The sequence below is a fragment of the Lygodium microphyllum genome, chromosome 8 (assembly GCF_053477565.2).
Source record: "Lygodium microphyllum isolate KBCC chromosome 8, Lygodium_microphyllum_v1.1.10, whole genome shotgun sequence".
Taxonomy (NCBI): domain Eukaryota; kingdom Viridiplantae; phylum Streptophyta; class Polypodiopsida; order Schizaeales; family Lygodiaceae; genus Lygodium; species Lygodium microphyllum.
In genome coordinates, this window is record NC_141142.1 from 110,811,189 (window position 1) to 110,828,404 (window position 17,216).

At 36.1% G+C, this 17,216-nt stretch overlaps 1 protein-coding gene across 4 annotated transcripts; it reads right to left on the reverse strand.

The window, feature by feature from the left end:
* Positions 1-1,852: 1,852 nt before the first annotated feature.
* LOC148032734 (jasmonate-induced oxygenase 4-like) lies at positions 1,853-9,258 on the reverse strand. Of its 4 annotated transcripts, none has more exons than XM_087684162.1 (5): positions 9,136-9,258; positions 8,671-9,041; positions 4,969-5,213; positions 4,488-4,749; positions 1,853-2,359 (listed from the first exon to the last, which is right to left on the reverse strand). In XM_087684162.1, exons 2-5 carry the CDS (start codon positions 8,968-8,970, stop codon positions 2,084-2,086), a joined length of 1,083 nt encoding a protein of 360 aa, XP_087540288.1. In that variant the 5' UTR covers positions 8,971-9,041; positions 9,136-9,258; the 3' UTR covers positions 1,853-2,083. The 4 variants fall into 4 exon arrangements, with proteins under 4 accessions (XP_087540288.1, XP_087540287.1, XP_087540286.1 ...); XM_087684161.1 differs by having other exon boundaries at positions 1,854-2,359; positions 4,488-4,815; positions 8,671-9,036; positions 9,136-9,252; XM_087684160.1 differs by having other exon boundaries at positions 1,854-2,359; positions 4,488-4,815; positions 8,671-9,049; positions 9,136-9,183.
* Between the last annotated feature and the right edge of the window lie 7,958 nt (positions 9,259-17,216).

A 17,216-nucleotide genomic window follows, 5' to 3' on the forward strand; every position in this document is an offset into this window, starting at 1 on the left:
CCAATGTATATCTTAGCAGTCATATCAATGATTATATTGATGGTTGTATTTTTTGTATTTTTTGCAAGTAGCATTGAATCTTGATGTTAAAATACCCCTTATCGTTTATAGTACACACTTTGACCATACTATTATCCTTAGTTTGAAATTTTTTAAAAACCTAGCCAAGTAGGTTCTTGGAATTCTCTAAGATCCTTATTGGTATTTTTTCCTTTGACCTTGAGTCTACCTAACTTTTCCACTCTATCTTAATTGTCCATTCTTTGAAAGAATTTTTTAGCTATAACGCCATGATCCTACCTTCATAATAACCATTTAGCTCTTCTTATTCTCTCGAAACCATTGGCACTTCACAAGAGGATTGCTTCCCTCCCCTATTTTTTTGATATCAAGGCTAGAATGCATCCATGTGCAATAGTAAAATTATCTATTTATTTTACTAGGTCCTACTCTTTGAGCATTGCATTTAACTACTTCAGGATCCAAGTATTGAAAATATGAGTGAGAACTTGATTAATTGGTTTGAGCCCTTTCTTCCAAGAAATCCTTTACATTATGAAAATTTCCTCAATTAGTATCTTTGTAACCTAACCTTTGAACTCTCTTCACCTTATACCCCCTCCTTTTCCACCCTCTCATAATATGCCTTGTATTTGTATCCTAACACCTAAATAACTACCAAAGTAAATATATAGATGAAAATGAAATAAAACACAAAAAATCATTCAAGGAAAGGAAAAATTCACACCAATACTCTCTCTCTCTCTCTCTCTCTCTCTCTCTCTCTCTCTCTCTCTCTCTCTCTCTCTCTTTCTCTCTCTCTCTCTCTCTCTCTCTCCTTCCATGGCCTTGCACGGCCAAGGCTTGAGAGTATGTGTATTGTGAGTAAGAATTATTCAATGAGCTTCAAAAAGTGAGCCCTCCCTCCTTGCATATGTTAAATGTTATCATTATTTGTGATAATAACTCCACTAAAGGCAATTCATGGTGACAATATCAAATGATAATGGATCAAGGAAAGAAAAAAAAGTGACATCAAAGATCGTTGGAGCTTGCCTTTCTCTATCTAGGTCACAACAACAAAGGTGTAGGTATCCATCATTTATCATCCTACTTCTTGAGGTTTCTTGTAGCTTTTTTGCATTCTTGGGAAACAAGTGGTATAGATCAATAGAGGGTGTGAGCTAGGAAAATTTGTAGCCTAAGTAAGAGTTAGTTTACCATAGTGAGTGTGTGGAGGCCCATGAAATAACAATGGTCTATCTAGTCACTTAACAATAGCCTTTAAAAATCAAGTTTGTGTGTAGAGTCTTCAAAGTTAGCCTCCAATCCTCAAAGTCAAAAGTACTTTCTTATCATCAATAATTTAAAAAGACCCTATTAGATAGTCTCGTAGATAGTTTTCTAAGTTTGAAATCTTCCTCTCGTCTCTAGTGACCTTGCCACCCTATACTTCACTTTGTTTCTAGGTATGAATGTATCAACCCTAGTTAAGAGTACATCCATCAAGATGCTAAAGTAGTTATGAGACTTTTAAGTCATGTGTTTTACGTCAACAAAAATAATAAAACATAAGATTATCATGGAGAATATGGCAAGTGACTTGCCTAACTACAATGAGAAAAAAGGCCTCAACTCTTGATCTAGGGTGAACCTACTCAATTGGGTGGTTTCCTTTAGAACTTGATGTAATTGATAGATATATGTTGCCTTACGTGTATTAAATATCAAATCCAAATTTTCCATTGATCATGAAGCATTTGAATCCATAAATTAGAACTTGAAGTAATTGATAGATATATGTTGCCTTATATGTATTAAATATCAATTCCCAAATTTCCATTGATCATGAAGCATTTGAATCCATAAATTAGGGATAAACAAGAAATAATGGTTGGTGAAGTTCCATTGAGAGTTTTCACGATGCTATTTTTTCCCAACAAAGAGAGTTCTAGTTAGCTTCACATTAGACAATTAGGGGATCTTATTATACAAAAGATAGACTTCTTATACTATTTTCATGATATAAGAAATTTTTCATAAATGAACTTGTAAGGTCATTATATGAGATTCAATTTCTAGGCTATGAAACATTGTTTCCATGGATTACATCTATTTTGAGGCTATCAATTCGAGCTTTCCCAGGTTGTCGTTGATGAAGGTAGAAACTTAGGTAATCCACATATGTAATTTCACAATATCTAGCGGGGTTGCTTTGAGAGAGGAGCTTGGGAGCTGGTCTAACCACTATATTGGGTGAGAGTTCAGGATAAAAGAATAACACAGTCGAGTAGCGTTCCTTGCATCCATTCACCACTGCACGATGGTTTACGCTTGCATATTTACCATTGCTAATCAACTACAAAAAATTAAAGCACTCTAAGTACCAATGATATAATATCTATGCTTCCTAAATTTAGTTATTAAAAAGAGTCCAAGCTACATAGACAACCATGCATATAAGTTAATCCACACATACATACATGATTGCACCTATACATATACACATGGCACATGTACACATATACATATATACATATATGCACATACAAACATACATATCCATACACATATGGATGCATACATAAAACAAACAGATATATACATGTAGTTGCACAGATGCATACACATGCATACAGACATGTACGTGTATACATTCTTATATGTGTATATTTTTCTTGAAATGGATACTTTTGGAGGTTTTTATGGTAAGAAAATTTTATGGAGTTAAAATATCGAAAAACTACCCATGCATATATATAAGCTAGAGATTTTAGCAAAGATATTTTAAAGAGATTTTATGTCAAGGCTTCTCAACAGTACAACTTCATTCTCTAACTCTTGGTATTTGGTCACATTCACCCATATAGTTACAATCAAGAAATTGTGGGGATCCTTCTTTTTACCCTAACATCTATATACATTCATATAAATATGCTATTAGGTAGGCATTGTACCATGCAGACATATGTATGCATATATATTAATGTTTAGATTTGTGAGTGTGTGTTGTGGGGGGGGGGGAGCGGGGGGAGGGGGTTGTGTGTGGATGTGTGCATCCTCACATGTTTGTTTTCATGTGTATGTAAATGAATGTATGGATAAGGGAGAGCAAGAGTTCTTGGAGTACTAGCCTAGTCTACATATATTGTTTTGTATGTATATAAGCATGCATATAGGAAGACATATGTAGAGGATGCATGTGCATAGGAAAAATGGCCACATACAACTCAACAAGTAAATAACTATATGCATGGATGTTTAGACTGGTGTGCATGTAGAGCAATCTTGAAAAATCATTACCAAATCTAGACCTAAAACCTTGAGTATACATCGTATATGCTTAGGGATGTTCAGATATATACTTTATCTAGACTAAAAACATTGAATATACCTCATATATTATTAGGAATATACTCATATATACACAATGCAATATTCTTGGAATTTGTGGGGAATTTATATATACTTCTAGTGATTTCAATGTGAGATAGATCATTCAAAACTTTTCTTAAGCCTAATGTACTTTTGAGTGTAGCTTTAATTTTTTGAAAACACAACCAATGGGAAAATATTGGCCACCAAAATAGTATTGCACCTATGTTTGTGTGTGTATGTGTGCTCACATATACGTATGCATGTGTGTGTGTGTGTGTGTGTACATGTGCATATCTACATATGTGTGTATGCATACATACATAGATATGCATGCACACATATTTATCGTATATAAATGAATTCATCATTATGCATTATACTTCATATATTGCATGCATGCGTGTGCGCGCATGCATGCACATGCACGCGCATGCACACGCACACGCACACGCACACGCACACGCACACGCACACGCACACACACACACACAGAGGGAGATAGGGAGGGAGGGAACCTATTATAAGAAATTTGAGCTAGCCTTGAAACTACCCTCTAAAGAGTTTGACCAAATATTCCCTCACAACATGGAGGCGTGGTAAATTTTTTACAAAATGAATTCTAGACTTATTAGAATTGCATTTTTTTAACACACTTTTCAAAAGCTTACTGGTGATATACATGATGGGTTTTCAAGATTGGAAGAGGTTGGATTTCCTAAATATTGTGTTTTACTCTTATGTTGCAACATTATTATATCATTAAAAACTCTTGACATGTATGTTCTAAAAATTCAATATCTAACAATTTTGGGATTCATTTGCAAAAAAATTATTGTGCTCCATTTTATGAGGGAATATTTTTGTCAAACTCCCTTAGAGGGTGGTTTTAAGACCTCAAATTCCCCCTAATTTGGGAGGGTCGGATGGAGGAGGAGAAGTAGAAGAAGAAGAAAAAGAGAATCTTTACTACACACATGTATTGTACATTCATATATAGTTATGCATGTAAATGAAGGAGATCCATGGCATCAAACCAACAATTTTTAGAAACTTTAAGACTAATATGTTTCTTTTTTTAGAGTGAGCATAATTTGATAGGTTGTACGTACTTGGAGCATGTCTGCAACATTCACTATAAGGGCGTCAGGATTGATAGTCCTAATTGTTATCCATTGTCCATCTTTAAAGACTTGTAGTCCATTAGTGCATCCATCTTCTATAAGCACAGTCAAGGTTCCACCATCCGAATGAGACCCCACACCCAACACTTGGTTGGGATTTGGGCAAGGAGCATAGTAATTCAATCGTAATGCTGCTGAAAATTCTCCACTGGTTTTCTTGATGTAATCATGTTCCAATCCCAAGCTCTCACTTATAAAACCACATAGTAAATATATGAAACTCTTCATCTCCTCAGTATATCGAGTTACCACACCTCTTTAAATGATACCAACATCAACTTGTTAGAGTTTCAAGGTATTTGATATGTTAGATCATTTTAGAGTCTAACAAGTTTTTGCTTTAAATTTGTATCTAAATCTCATGAAAGAAGGAATGATGATGAAAAAATGCAAATAGTTTTCCAATTACCTATAATTAGGTGGGTCGGTGGGTATGAATTCATAGTTCTTTGAATGCTCTGGTGCTACAAAATGAGCAAGCAAGTCAACCCAATCTGTCACATCTTGGTTTCCAGTGTTGAAACGGCCATAACCCATAATGTCACCTTCTTTCATAGCCCATTTTCTTTTTATCTCAATTGGAAGCTCAAAAAATTCACGACCAACCTTCTTCATTTCTTCCATTGTGTCATTTGACACTTTGTGATTGATCACCTGACATCATTAAGAAAAAAAGAAGTGGAGGGAAATTAATGAATCATTAATGATTAGCGTTTAATTGTTAGGAGTTTATGTTTACATACATGCATGCATCTATGTATACTAGTACATTTGCATGCATATGCGCACGCACACGCACACACACACGCACACACGCACACACACACATGTAGCCTTTTACATATCTCCATTTCTATTATATGCTAATATTTAAAGTAATGCTTAATGTTGGTTGTTTCAAGTATTATGGCTAATCGGGATATGGTTGTTTTATTAAACTCTTCCCTATTGTTAAAAGTCTTCAACTTAATGGTTTTTATGTTAAGACTAATTTTATATTGTCCAACATGTTGGTTAATGCTTCTTAATTAGCTTAATGTATTTTATGCTATGTGGCATATCACCAATATAAGCTTTATTTCTTTGTGGACACATTTACTATAACTAATTAGCCCTTATTAGTAGTTGTTGTACATATAGAAAAGAAGCCTCTCTACCATGTAGATACTCTTTATTTTTTTGTGTTTTGATTAAAACCTTATTTCATATGTATGCATGATATCACTTTCTTGCTTTTTAATGCATACTTTATAATCTTGCAAAATTACTTTTTTTTGCAATCTAATTCTAACTTGAAATGATCCATAACACATTTTCTAACAAGTTGCAAGTTTTTTGCTTACTCTTACAATGTTCTAACACTAATATTAACCCATGTAACCATAATGATGTCTTATTGAGAATATTATTTGCATATACCATTTGAATATGAATGATAATACACCTATAATCTAGTATCGCTAAAAAATCGCTTCAACATATTTTGATGTGTTCTTATCAACTTTTTAATTCAATTCTTATCATTCTTTCACTCCTTAACTAGAATGCTATAATTCTTCTCTCTCCTGTTAACTAAAGGGTGTAACCTATCTTCACTCTCCTTGTATTCAAACCTACCCATTGTTGTGACTATTGATGCCATATGTTGTTGTCACCATCCATACTTGGTGACTTTGATTGGCAACATACTCTTTAAAAGGAAAACATTAATCTGCCCTACCTACACTCGTTTGCTCATTTCTTCCTTCCTTTACCACTTTACTATCCACTTGGCCTCCAAGCCTATGAAGGAATCATTCTCTCAAAAGCACAATGATTGGACTAATTTCATTGTAATCTTTCTCTTTTTGACATAGATACAAAACAAGGTACTTTGTTTATGGTAAGTGAAGGAGACAAAACCAAGAGGTGCTATTAACACTAGCAATGCAAGTTGAACTATTAGCCCTCATTCATATTCTTCCTATTCCATTTTCAAATAACAAGCACGTCCCCTTTTCTAGAAGCATCATAATGTGTTTGTACTCCAACGTATTCTATTCTTGTCTAAAAGTTGATCATAGCTTTGTGTGGAATTAATATAGTTCATAATGCATGGTCTTTTTGCTTGCTTTGGTGCAATTTTGTGTTCCTTTTTATGTTAGTCTTGTGCTAACACACCCACATCAACACATACAATACTCAACTATATTATTGTAATGGATTCTAATGCCATTGGCTTTTGGGAAGCTAGAAAAAAGAGGTTACGCTTGGAGCGAGGAATTTAAAAAAGTACACAGAAGTGTGCTTAAGGATTAGGACGAACAAGCACCATAATAACTAGGCACTTTGCACCTAGATTCTCCTAGCACTTTGCATTGGGGTTCTCTTGGTGCTTGGCATTGGTGTTTGAAGGTACATTTCATATGGTAAGAGGGTTCATGCATTATTGAATTGCAAAGAAACCAATCATAAGAAAGCCCAAAGCTTTTATGTGAGTTGAAGATTTCTTGACTTCTTGCATAGTTCTATCATGGATATTTACATGTGCAACCTCGTAGATGCTATTGGGGTATTAAAAAATAAATGACCCACAAAATAAACTAGAGCTATTTAAAGGTAGGAATCTAGAGTTTGGAACATTAGAATTCTCCCTCTCTTTCTCTACTAATCTCTCTCTCTCTCTCTCTCTCTCTCTCTCTCTCTCTCTCTCTCCCCACACACACACACACACATATCTTCATTTTTTTTTCCTAAGTTTCTCTCCTCTCTTTTTTCTTTTAACTTCTCCCTCTTTGTCTCTATCCCTATCTCTCTCTTTCTCTCATGCTCTCTCTTCATTTTTTTTCTTACAATCTAACTCTCCCCTCTTTTTTCTTTTAGCATCTCTCTCTCTCTCTCTCTCTCTCTCTCATATGCACACTCTCTCCCATTTTTTTCCTATCGTCTCACTCCCCTTTTTTTTCTTTTAACCCCTCTCTCTCTCTCCCTCTCTTTGTGCCATCTTTTTCTTTTACTATCTTCTCCCATTGTCTTATACTCTCTCCTTTTTAATCCCTCTCTCTATCTTGTACTCCCTTCCTCTCTCTCTCTCTCTCTATTTGCCTTATACTCCCTCTCTCTCCTCTCCCTTTGCCTTATAAGCTCTCCTCTTTTTACACACACACACACTCTCTCTCTCTCTCTCTCTCTCTCTCCGCGCCCAATATTTTCTTCTACTTTTTCCCCCTTTTCCTTACACATACTCTCTTGGAGCTTTCTTGTTTCTTTCTCTTTATGTGTGTGCGCGCGCGCGCGTATGGTAAAACATTGTGGTTTTTTTTTAGCAAAATTAATAGCTTGTCAAGATCATGTCTTCTTACCACTTGCATCAATGCGATTTGCCTTGAGTCTACTGCCCTGCACTGGCAGTTGACCAACTCTCTACTACCCCTCTACTCATCAGCATTGTTCGCTTCCTCTGCTTTGCCACCCACTACCCCACGTTCACCAAGGACGTGCTGTGAGAGAGAGAGAGAGAGAGAGAGAGAGAGGAGGAGGAGGAGGAGGAGGAGGAGGAGGAAGCTCTCTACCTGGAGGATAGCAAGAGAGAAATCTCTAGGTTACAGAAAAAGAGGGAGAGTGTGTGTATGTGAGTGAGTGAGAACATGGTTTTCCCACTGTCCCTTCAGGCGCTTTGCTATGCATCTCCTACCCTCATGTCATTTTGCTCCCACGTCCTTGCAATCATGCCCACTTAGCGTTGTTGCCTGCCTACCACACAGACACACAAAAAAGAAGAAGAAGATCAGGTTTTGACCTTCCGAAGCATGGCGAGAGCATGGCGAGTTCCCACAAATCGATGTGCGAGAGAGCTTGCGGAGAGGCATCTCGTGAGTCATTGCTATTGCTTGCAGATCTATATGTGCAAGAGAGAGATGGCAGGATGGTGGATATATATATTGTGTGCGTGTGTATGTGTAGAGGGTTGGTGGGAAAGGCCAGTACATGCCATTGCCTAGCGATGCGTGCATGTGTGTGTATGCAAGACAAGTTGTAGCATGGTAGGAACTTCGAACAAATTGAAGATGTCTCAAAAGGCACATCCGGATAGAACGGGAGAGTTTATTGTATGGTTGAAAGATGTGCGCACCTGGAAGAAGCCCCATTCCTCGCAAGCCCTGGCCAGCTTGGCGATGGCGGCAGATCTGTTGTCGCCTTGGAAGTCAGCCATGTCGATAACAGGGATGCTATTGTTATTGCACTGATCATCATCGTGAGGGAGGATCAGTTGAGGCTGGAGGTCGGGTGGCTGAAGGAAGTGGGCGGGGACTTCTTGAATGCCCAGGCTGGCCAGCTCCTGCACCGACTCGCACATTCCATGGTTAAAGCAGCTGCTTGCATGGTTACTATCATCGCCATGAGTAGTTATAGCCTCTGCTGCCGGGGCCATCTTCCCTGATTGCTTTCTCGATAGCCGCCTTAAGCTATGCAGCTATCAACTGTCATAAGGCGTCCCCTATTCTGCTATCCTATATTAGGCTCCCGATATATAGATATTTGTATAAGCGTTCGACATAGGAATATATATGAGAGAGAGAGAGAGAGCCTCGCATACCTTGCGCCGTCTGAACACGACTCATGCACGTAGCCTTCTTGTAACCCATGAATGCCCTTCCTATCATTATTTGGCGTGCGATGATACGCTCAAGGTGGTTTTAAGACCCGCCGTCCAAGGCCGTCTCTCTCGTATCAGATTCTTCTTGGCGTCTCTAATTTGCACTTCCCATGTCTCCATTCTCACGCTCAAGAATCTTGTCCATCCCATTGCCCTAATCGACCTACCTCATTCGTACGCCCGATTCCCTCCCCGTATCGATCCAAAGAATAATTGTTTTCATTAATCTATTTGATCACAATTTCAGCATCTCTCCACAGCTATATTGATATACAATTAAAAGCCAAATTACATAAGCTACACAGGTCATATTGTTATTTTATTAAATTCAATATTTTTAACAATTAGCGGCCACTACTTTAATATTATTTCCATTTTAACTATTAATGGGACACATAGATAGACCAAGGTTTATGTTTCTGTTTTTAATATAAAAGACAAAGCATAGCATATACCGATGATCCTTGAACACTATGGATGCCTTTACTAGCAAGCTACTCACTTTACAAGCAATTATTCATTGCAAGTGAAGGGAAGTTATCCTCCACACCTTCACTTCAATCACAACACAACTTCCCCCCTTAATAGTTACATCATCTACAAGATGCATCTTGGCTTAAGCCAACATACTAAGTTTCTTCCAAAACAATCTCAAAATTCAACATTTCTTCTTACAAGCACCTAGAACCAACAATACTTCAAACTTAAGTTGGTCTAGGTTCCTGTTTGGCAACTCCTTTTCATTCTTTCTAAAGATCATATTGTTTCTATTAGACCATATAAACTTTAATGTAAGTCCTAATGTGATGCTCACTAGGCACCATGTGCTAACATCAAGACTTGCATGATAGGTAGAAAGGCATTTGTCATATCAAACACCATATTAGAGAATTTGAGAATTTTTCAAGTCCTAATTTCAAATGAGTGATAAATATTTGACCATGTGGCTAAATCTTGATCCATATTTGAAAGTGGGATTTGGGAAGGTGGCGTATATAGTATTTAGGGTAGACTCCACCTTTAAGTAAGACAACAATATTTGACCGTGTGGTCAAATAATAAAGGTATTAGGGGTTCCCAAAGTTCATGGAAATTTCCAAATTTCCTATTATAGTGTTTCAAAATCATCTATTAGATTGGTCTCTTTCATCCATTTTTAAAGAGCTACCCAAACCAGTCTCACATCCAAACAATCCCAAAAAAACGTGTTTTTTTGTCTCTTTAGCTCTCCCACAAAGGGGATTGAGAGTTGAGACCTTGATCCATTTGATGAGTCTCGTACGAAGAGGCAGCTTATTCATTAGAAGCCTCCACCGAAACACATTGACTCTAAATGAGGGAGATGCCTTCCAAACCGATGTAGCTCTCCTTTCTAAGTGTATATTTTTGCCACAAGACATTCTCTCTTCCACTTTGGCTAGAGATTCATAGCAATGCCTAGTGAGGCTTCCTTGAAATCCCTATTGTGTTTATAATCACTCAGAGCTTTGCCATAAGATTGATTAGGTCCCTTAAGATAGTGTCATTCCTCTTGACAATGGATGTTGGCCAATCATCTCTATGTGCCTGCAAGATTGTTTGCAACCAGGCAACTTCTTGCTCATTAAGAGCACATCTCCTTTGGATGTGCATAATGACATTCATTCATGAAGTCCATACATCTTCCCAAATTGCCAATCCTTTATCATACATGGACTTGGCAAGTTTCAAAGCCTTGTGAACAAGGGAAAAGGGGGGATTGAAAGGGAACAAGAATAGCTAGATGTTTCTGTATGGAGAGGAATCCCCCTTCACCACCCTTCTAGGCATCCAAGCAGCATTAGCCAACACTCTTTGCCATTGGCGTGCCAAACCTTGAGCTATAAGAAATCCAAGTAGCATTAGCCAGCACTCTCTGCCCCATCAGCATGCCAAAGCTTGAGCTACCAAAGAGACCAAGATCTTGATAAGTAGATATGGGCAAGTGAGTACATCCTACCATTGTACTCCCTCCCATTTCTTGTCTTTAATCTTCACTCCCATAATCTAGTGACTCATGAGCACCATCCATGGCTAAGAGCCATCCATCCTCTTAAGTAAGTTCATAGATAGGCATTGTGCTTTAGAGGCTAAGGAGTACCTTATCTTTAAAAAAAAAACTTCCCCCTTTACTTAGATCAACAGATCAACAAAATTTAGTAAGTTTACATCAAAGTAGTATGCGTACCTTATCTAAGGATCAAACCTTTGCAAAATGTGATAAGATGTGTAAAATATTGCCAATATGAATGAGAGAGGATAGTGATATGACAAAGTCTAATTTTTGTTTTATATATAGCTGTCTAGATTGGCTTGTGAATTACAAACATAAGATAATTGAAAATATTTCAAAAAACCTTGTATATAGAGTGGTGACTCACATTGAAATCATTCTATATGTTGAATATAGATCCTCTTCTTTAACTACTTTAGGTGCTCCATCCCTTTTGCACTAGGGTTTGAAAGTACGTGTCATGTGGCAAGAGGATTTATAGGAGGTGGATATAATAAGAAACATAATTTGGACTTTGAAACCTTTGACTACTTAGACTAATAGAATGTTGAATGTATAAAAATGTAATATATGGGAATGTTGAATGTACAAAAATATATGGCTACTTAGACTAATATAATGTTGAATGTACAAAAATGTACTATATGGGAATGTGGCATGCACTAATCTATATGGAGTGAAAGACCAACATTAATAGGATCAAGCTTAAACTATATCTCCACAAAACTCTTATGACCATTTCTCAAAGTTTCTCAAGGACAAACACATTTAATGGTGATTTCTATTCACATTGAGCCTTTCATGGCATGCATATTATCCTCACACATTGAGTCTACAATATTACATAAATTTGACAGCCTATAAACTATATTGAGAATTACTTCTTCTTTTTCTTTTCACACACACACACACAAATTAATAATTAATCATATATATACACAATTATATATGTATAATATATTAATTAAAATATAAATATAAATATATTATTATTGATTAGTTGATATATTAATAAGAAATAAGTAATATTTAATAAATTATAATATAATTATTATAATTATCATTAATATAAATAATACATGAAAGAGAATCATATGTAATTACACACACACACACACACACACACATTTTTGCTTTTTGCTTCTTACTTTTTCTATGCTTTTTATGTGTGTATGCGTGTGTACGTATGTGGGTATATATATGTGTGCTTATTTGTATAGTCTCGTAAATATGTGTCCTCTCTTTCTCTCTCTACATAATAATTTAATATTAGTATATCATATAAACATTAATAGTTCATGATTAATATATAATAATGTGTGTGAGTGTATGTATACATGTGTATATGTGTGTGTCTATTTGTGTGGTCTTGTAAATGTGTGTCCTCTCTCTCTCTCTCTCTCATCATTTTTAAATATATGTGCATATTATAAATGTGTTTTAATATGTGTGTGTCTATTAGTAAATGTGTATTGTCTCTCTCTCTCTCTCTCATCATTTTTATTTTCTTTCTCTAGTCTCTCACATTTCTTCACTTTATATATATGCACACATACACATGTGTATATACATTGCATCTATATGTACATATATATTTGCATGTGGATGTACGTGAATATAATAAAAATAAATATAACCACAACTCACCCTTCAAGGAAAAACCTCTCTATTTCTTGAATATCAAACTCCTCCTTGTGCCACATAGGCTTGGAAGCCTTGTGGTTGGTTCAAGATCCTCAAGGCAAACCTCTAAAGAATAGATAGAATAGATGCTTATGCTTTGAGAAAATACAATGAGATTGTGGTTTAGGCTTCTAGGTTATACATGTTGTGCTTTTCATGTAAACATTTTGCAAAATATTGTTTAATATATTCATTTAATGACTACCAATTCTCTCTTATGCTAAACTTCTAGGAATAAGTTAAAATAACTCTTATGGTTTACACTATAAAGGTAGATTTAGAATGAGAAAATCCTTTAGAGAGAGCGTACTCACTTTTAACTACATTGTATTCTAAGGTAGAAAGTGCACCTTTCAATATGGTGAAACTAATAAGACTAGATTGAATCTTATGAATATTGTCTATACCTAAGTTTCATTAACATGAATACAAAGTTTGTAATATATACAAAATACCAAATTTTAATACAATGGCTTATAATTATGCAAGATATAATATAGAGACACATCATGCAATCAAATACATAGATTATCGTATTGGATTAAGCACACTATTTGTGAGAAAATTCTTTCATAGGAAATAACTCTTTCGTATGAAAAAAAGATTTTGTAAATATTATTTCCCTGTAAATTCTAAGGGTTGTAAATGATTGTCATATTTAACCAATCTTTGAATTTGAGAGATTTCTAATATAAATAAAAAGGAAGTAAGTAATATCCGTATAACATTTTCATTTTGATTTATGACTTCTTAAGGGGTTCCAAGAAAATAAGATAGAATCAAGTTGAAATTTGAAAAATAAATTAGTTTAATCAATTGAAAGCAATAATAACCAAATAAAATTATTTAAAGGAATCAAATTACTATTTAAATAAAACAATATAATATTAAAAGAAGTTTAATATATTTTATTTTAAAAAATATATTTAATTTTAAGTAAATAATTTTTAATCACATTAAATTATAATGTATATTAAAATTATAATTTTACAAATTAAGAAGCTTGAGGGTGCACATAATCACTTTTTAAGAAAATTTTGTGCTTTAGTATCTTTTACACATTAAGAAGCTTGGGGGTACACATAATTTTGCAATTTGGCAAAATCAATGCTACAATGTCTTGGTGCAGAAAAAATATGTAAAGGCCATCAAAACAAAGGGAATCAAACCAATAGACATGGACCAAGTTGAGTAGGAAGACTTAGACGATCTTGCTTGCTCTACCATTGAGCTCTGAGTGTCAGACAACTTGCTCTTTAACATTGAGAAGCTGAATTCAGCATATGCAATGTGGTAAAGGCTTGAAGAATTTTATGCTCAGAAAAGTGCAGCTAGCAAGGTTTGTTGGCTAAAAAAATTAATGGATTTTCGTATGAAAGAAGGCATAGCCATATCTATACATTTGAATGAGTTTATCTCAGTTTTTAGTCAGCTGATTACTTTGGATTTCCATATTGATGAAGAGTTTAAGGCTACTTTCTTGCTATGTACTTTGCCTAAAAGTTGGGATACTTTTAGGACAGCTTTGAGTAATTCGAATGCTCAGTTGTTATACTCTGATGTGGAGAGTTCTTTGCTGATAGAAGAACTCAATATGCAAAATAACTCAGTAAACAAGTCTTCTAATGCATTACATAGTAGAGGCAGATTTCAACACAAGGGTAGTTCTAAAAATAGAGCATGCAGCAAGTCTCGTGAAAAAATGTGGAGTGCCATCATTGTGGCAAAAAGGGGCACTACAAATGGGATTATTCACAATTGAAGAAAGAGAAGGGAAAAAACAAAAACATTGAAGCCAACAAGGTTGAAAACAAGGACAACCAACCTGCAAAGAAGATCAATGTGAAAATAAAAGAGGTTAATGTAGTCACTCATGATACTAACAGTGATGGGGATGTACTTCTTGCTTCTTCTTTGAGTGCACATGCATTGATTGCACATTTGGAGGATGATATGCACACTTGGATGCTTGATTCAAGTGCCTCCTTTCATGTCATACCACATCATGAGTGGTTCTTTGACTACAATGGTGGTGTACGTGGTGTTTTCTACTTGGGGGATAACAATTCATGTAAAATTGTAGGCATTGGTAGTGTGAAATTGGAATTTTAGCATGGTTCCATGTTTGTTTTGCATAATGTGAGACATGTACCTCAGCTCAAGAAGAGCTTGATAAGCACATGGCAGCTAGATGATGAAGGCTATCACACCACCTTTTGGGGATAGCAAATGGAAAATCTGTAAGGGCTCTCGCATTGTTGCCAAGGGGTCCAAAAGTGATACCTTATATCGTTTGCATGTATCTAGTGTGCTTGGCCATGTAGTCGCCACCATAACTGAGGAGCCAAGTGTTTCTTTGTGGCACAGCCAGTTGGGACACATGAGTCAATTTGGAATGAAAGTGTTCTCTCATTTGGGTTATTTATCGTTTTTGAGGTATGTTGACTTTGAACGATGTGATCATTGTAATTATGGTAAACATGCTCAAACGTCACACAAAAAATCTCTTTCTCTAAAGTTTTCACCCTTAGAGTTGATACATTCAGATGTATGTCAAATTCCAGGATTATCTTTAGGGGAGAAGAAGTCTTTCATTACCTTTGTTGATGATGCCACACTCAAAGTATGGGTTTATCTAATCCGTTGCAAAGATGAGGCCTTGGATAAATTTAAAAAATTCCTAGCACTTGCTAAAAATCAAACTAGTGAGACATTAAAATGCCTTGGCTCTAACAATGGTGGAAAATATGTGTCCAAAGCCTTTCAGGAATTTTGTGACAGCAAAGGGATTAAAAGGGAGCTTATTGCCCCTCATAATCCACCCCAAAATGGTGTTGTTAAGCATATGAGCAGGACCATTCAAGAAAAGGTCTGTACAATGTTGTCAGATGCTTCCCTCAAGAAGAGTGGTTAGGCAACCCACCTTCGTATGCTCACTTGAGAGTGTTTGGTTGGCATTTGTGCACATGTGCAAGGAAAAACACAACAAACTTAAGCCAAAGTCCTATAAATGTATTTTCTTAGGATATGGTGATGAAGATGAGATGGGGTATTGATTATGAGATCTTGAGAAAAGAAAAGTAGTACGCAGCAATGATGTTATCTTCCAGGAAGATTGCATGCACAAACAACTCAAAAGAATAGAGGAGGTTAGAAGGGTTGTATTCCAAGAGGATGTACCAATAAGATAGCAAAGAATGCCCATTAGACAGTAGCAAATACTTGTTGTAAATGTCCTTGAAAATGCAATGAATTATGCTAAAAATGATCAGCAAGATCTTGCCCATGATTTCTCACAAATTTAGCAAGAACATGTGCCTTTGGAACGACTTGAGCTAGTCATACAACATGCTAAACCTGCAGAACAACAAGCTGTTAATGCAGATTTGCAGGCTAAAAGTCAAAAAATCTTGACCATTGGGTCCGTAGGCAACCAAAGTGCAAAAACATCCAGATAGGGGAACCACCACACTTCTAGAGGTCTCGCCTTGCTTGATAGTCACCATGCCAATGTCTCTTTGGACGTCGAAAGTCCTCAGGAACTCAGTGCATTTATTGTGGTCTATGTCTTGTCCCACCTTTTCTAGGTACTTGGTATGGCTACATCACTCTAGTATCTATGCCACTACCTCGTCGGCTATCAGTACACCTTCCAGATTATGGATGCTATGATATCTCAATTGGTTGAAAACCCAGATCTCCATGGCTAATCCATATCTTCTATGCTCCTCCTCCAAGAAGGGAGCTTGTTGGCTTTATCCTGCTATCCTGCCATTCCAGGTTCCTACCCCCACACAACATCCCACAGTTAGTTCTCTCTAAAAGGTGTATCTTGCATGGAAAGTAAGATGACTAGAAATATCAACGTTTGAAATAAGAATTTTCATACAATGAGGAATATAACCCACAAATGAAGAATGCTCATATCGATCAATCCACACCATTCTTTTCTTTTAGAATTCAATTCCTATTTTGAGTTTTCATCCATTACTCCCCTTCCCCCTAGAAATGATGAAAATTCTTCCTAGGATTGTGGAAATCAAAATGTATGGGTGTTCAACGTGTCTGTGGTGTGCCTTACTTTCTCAAGAACAAGACGTAAAACTTGGGGTTATATGAGTTGCATAATAGTCCAAATCTTGTGGACGAATGCCCACTTGTGTGATGTAAGTCAATACATTAGTCAAGAGGTCACTTGAGTTGAGCTGACTTGCAATATGGAGTTCCTCCTCCACTAGAATCTTATCCAAGCATGGGTGAAGCATGGCATTGTCTTCTAATGATTGATTCTTGGTTATGGCCAACA

Coding starts and splice junctions, on each gene's coding strand:
- LOC148032734 (XM_087684161.1), bottom strand. CDS start 8,970: ATGGCCCCGGCAGCAGAGGCTATAACTACTCATGGCGATGATAGTAAC. Junction 4,816..4,968: donor ACCGACCCACCTAATTATAG/GTAATTGGAAAA, acceptor TATCATTTAAAG/AGGTGTGGTAACTCGATATA. Junction 2,360..4,487: donor ATGTTGCAGACATGCTCCAA/GTACGTACAACC, acceptor AATTTTTTGTAG/TTGATTAGCAATGGTAAATA.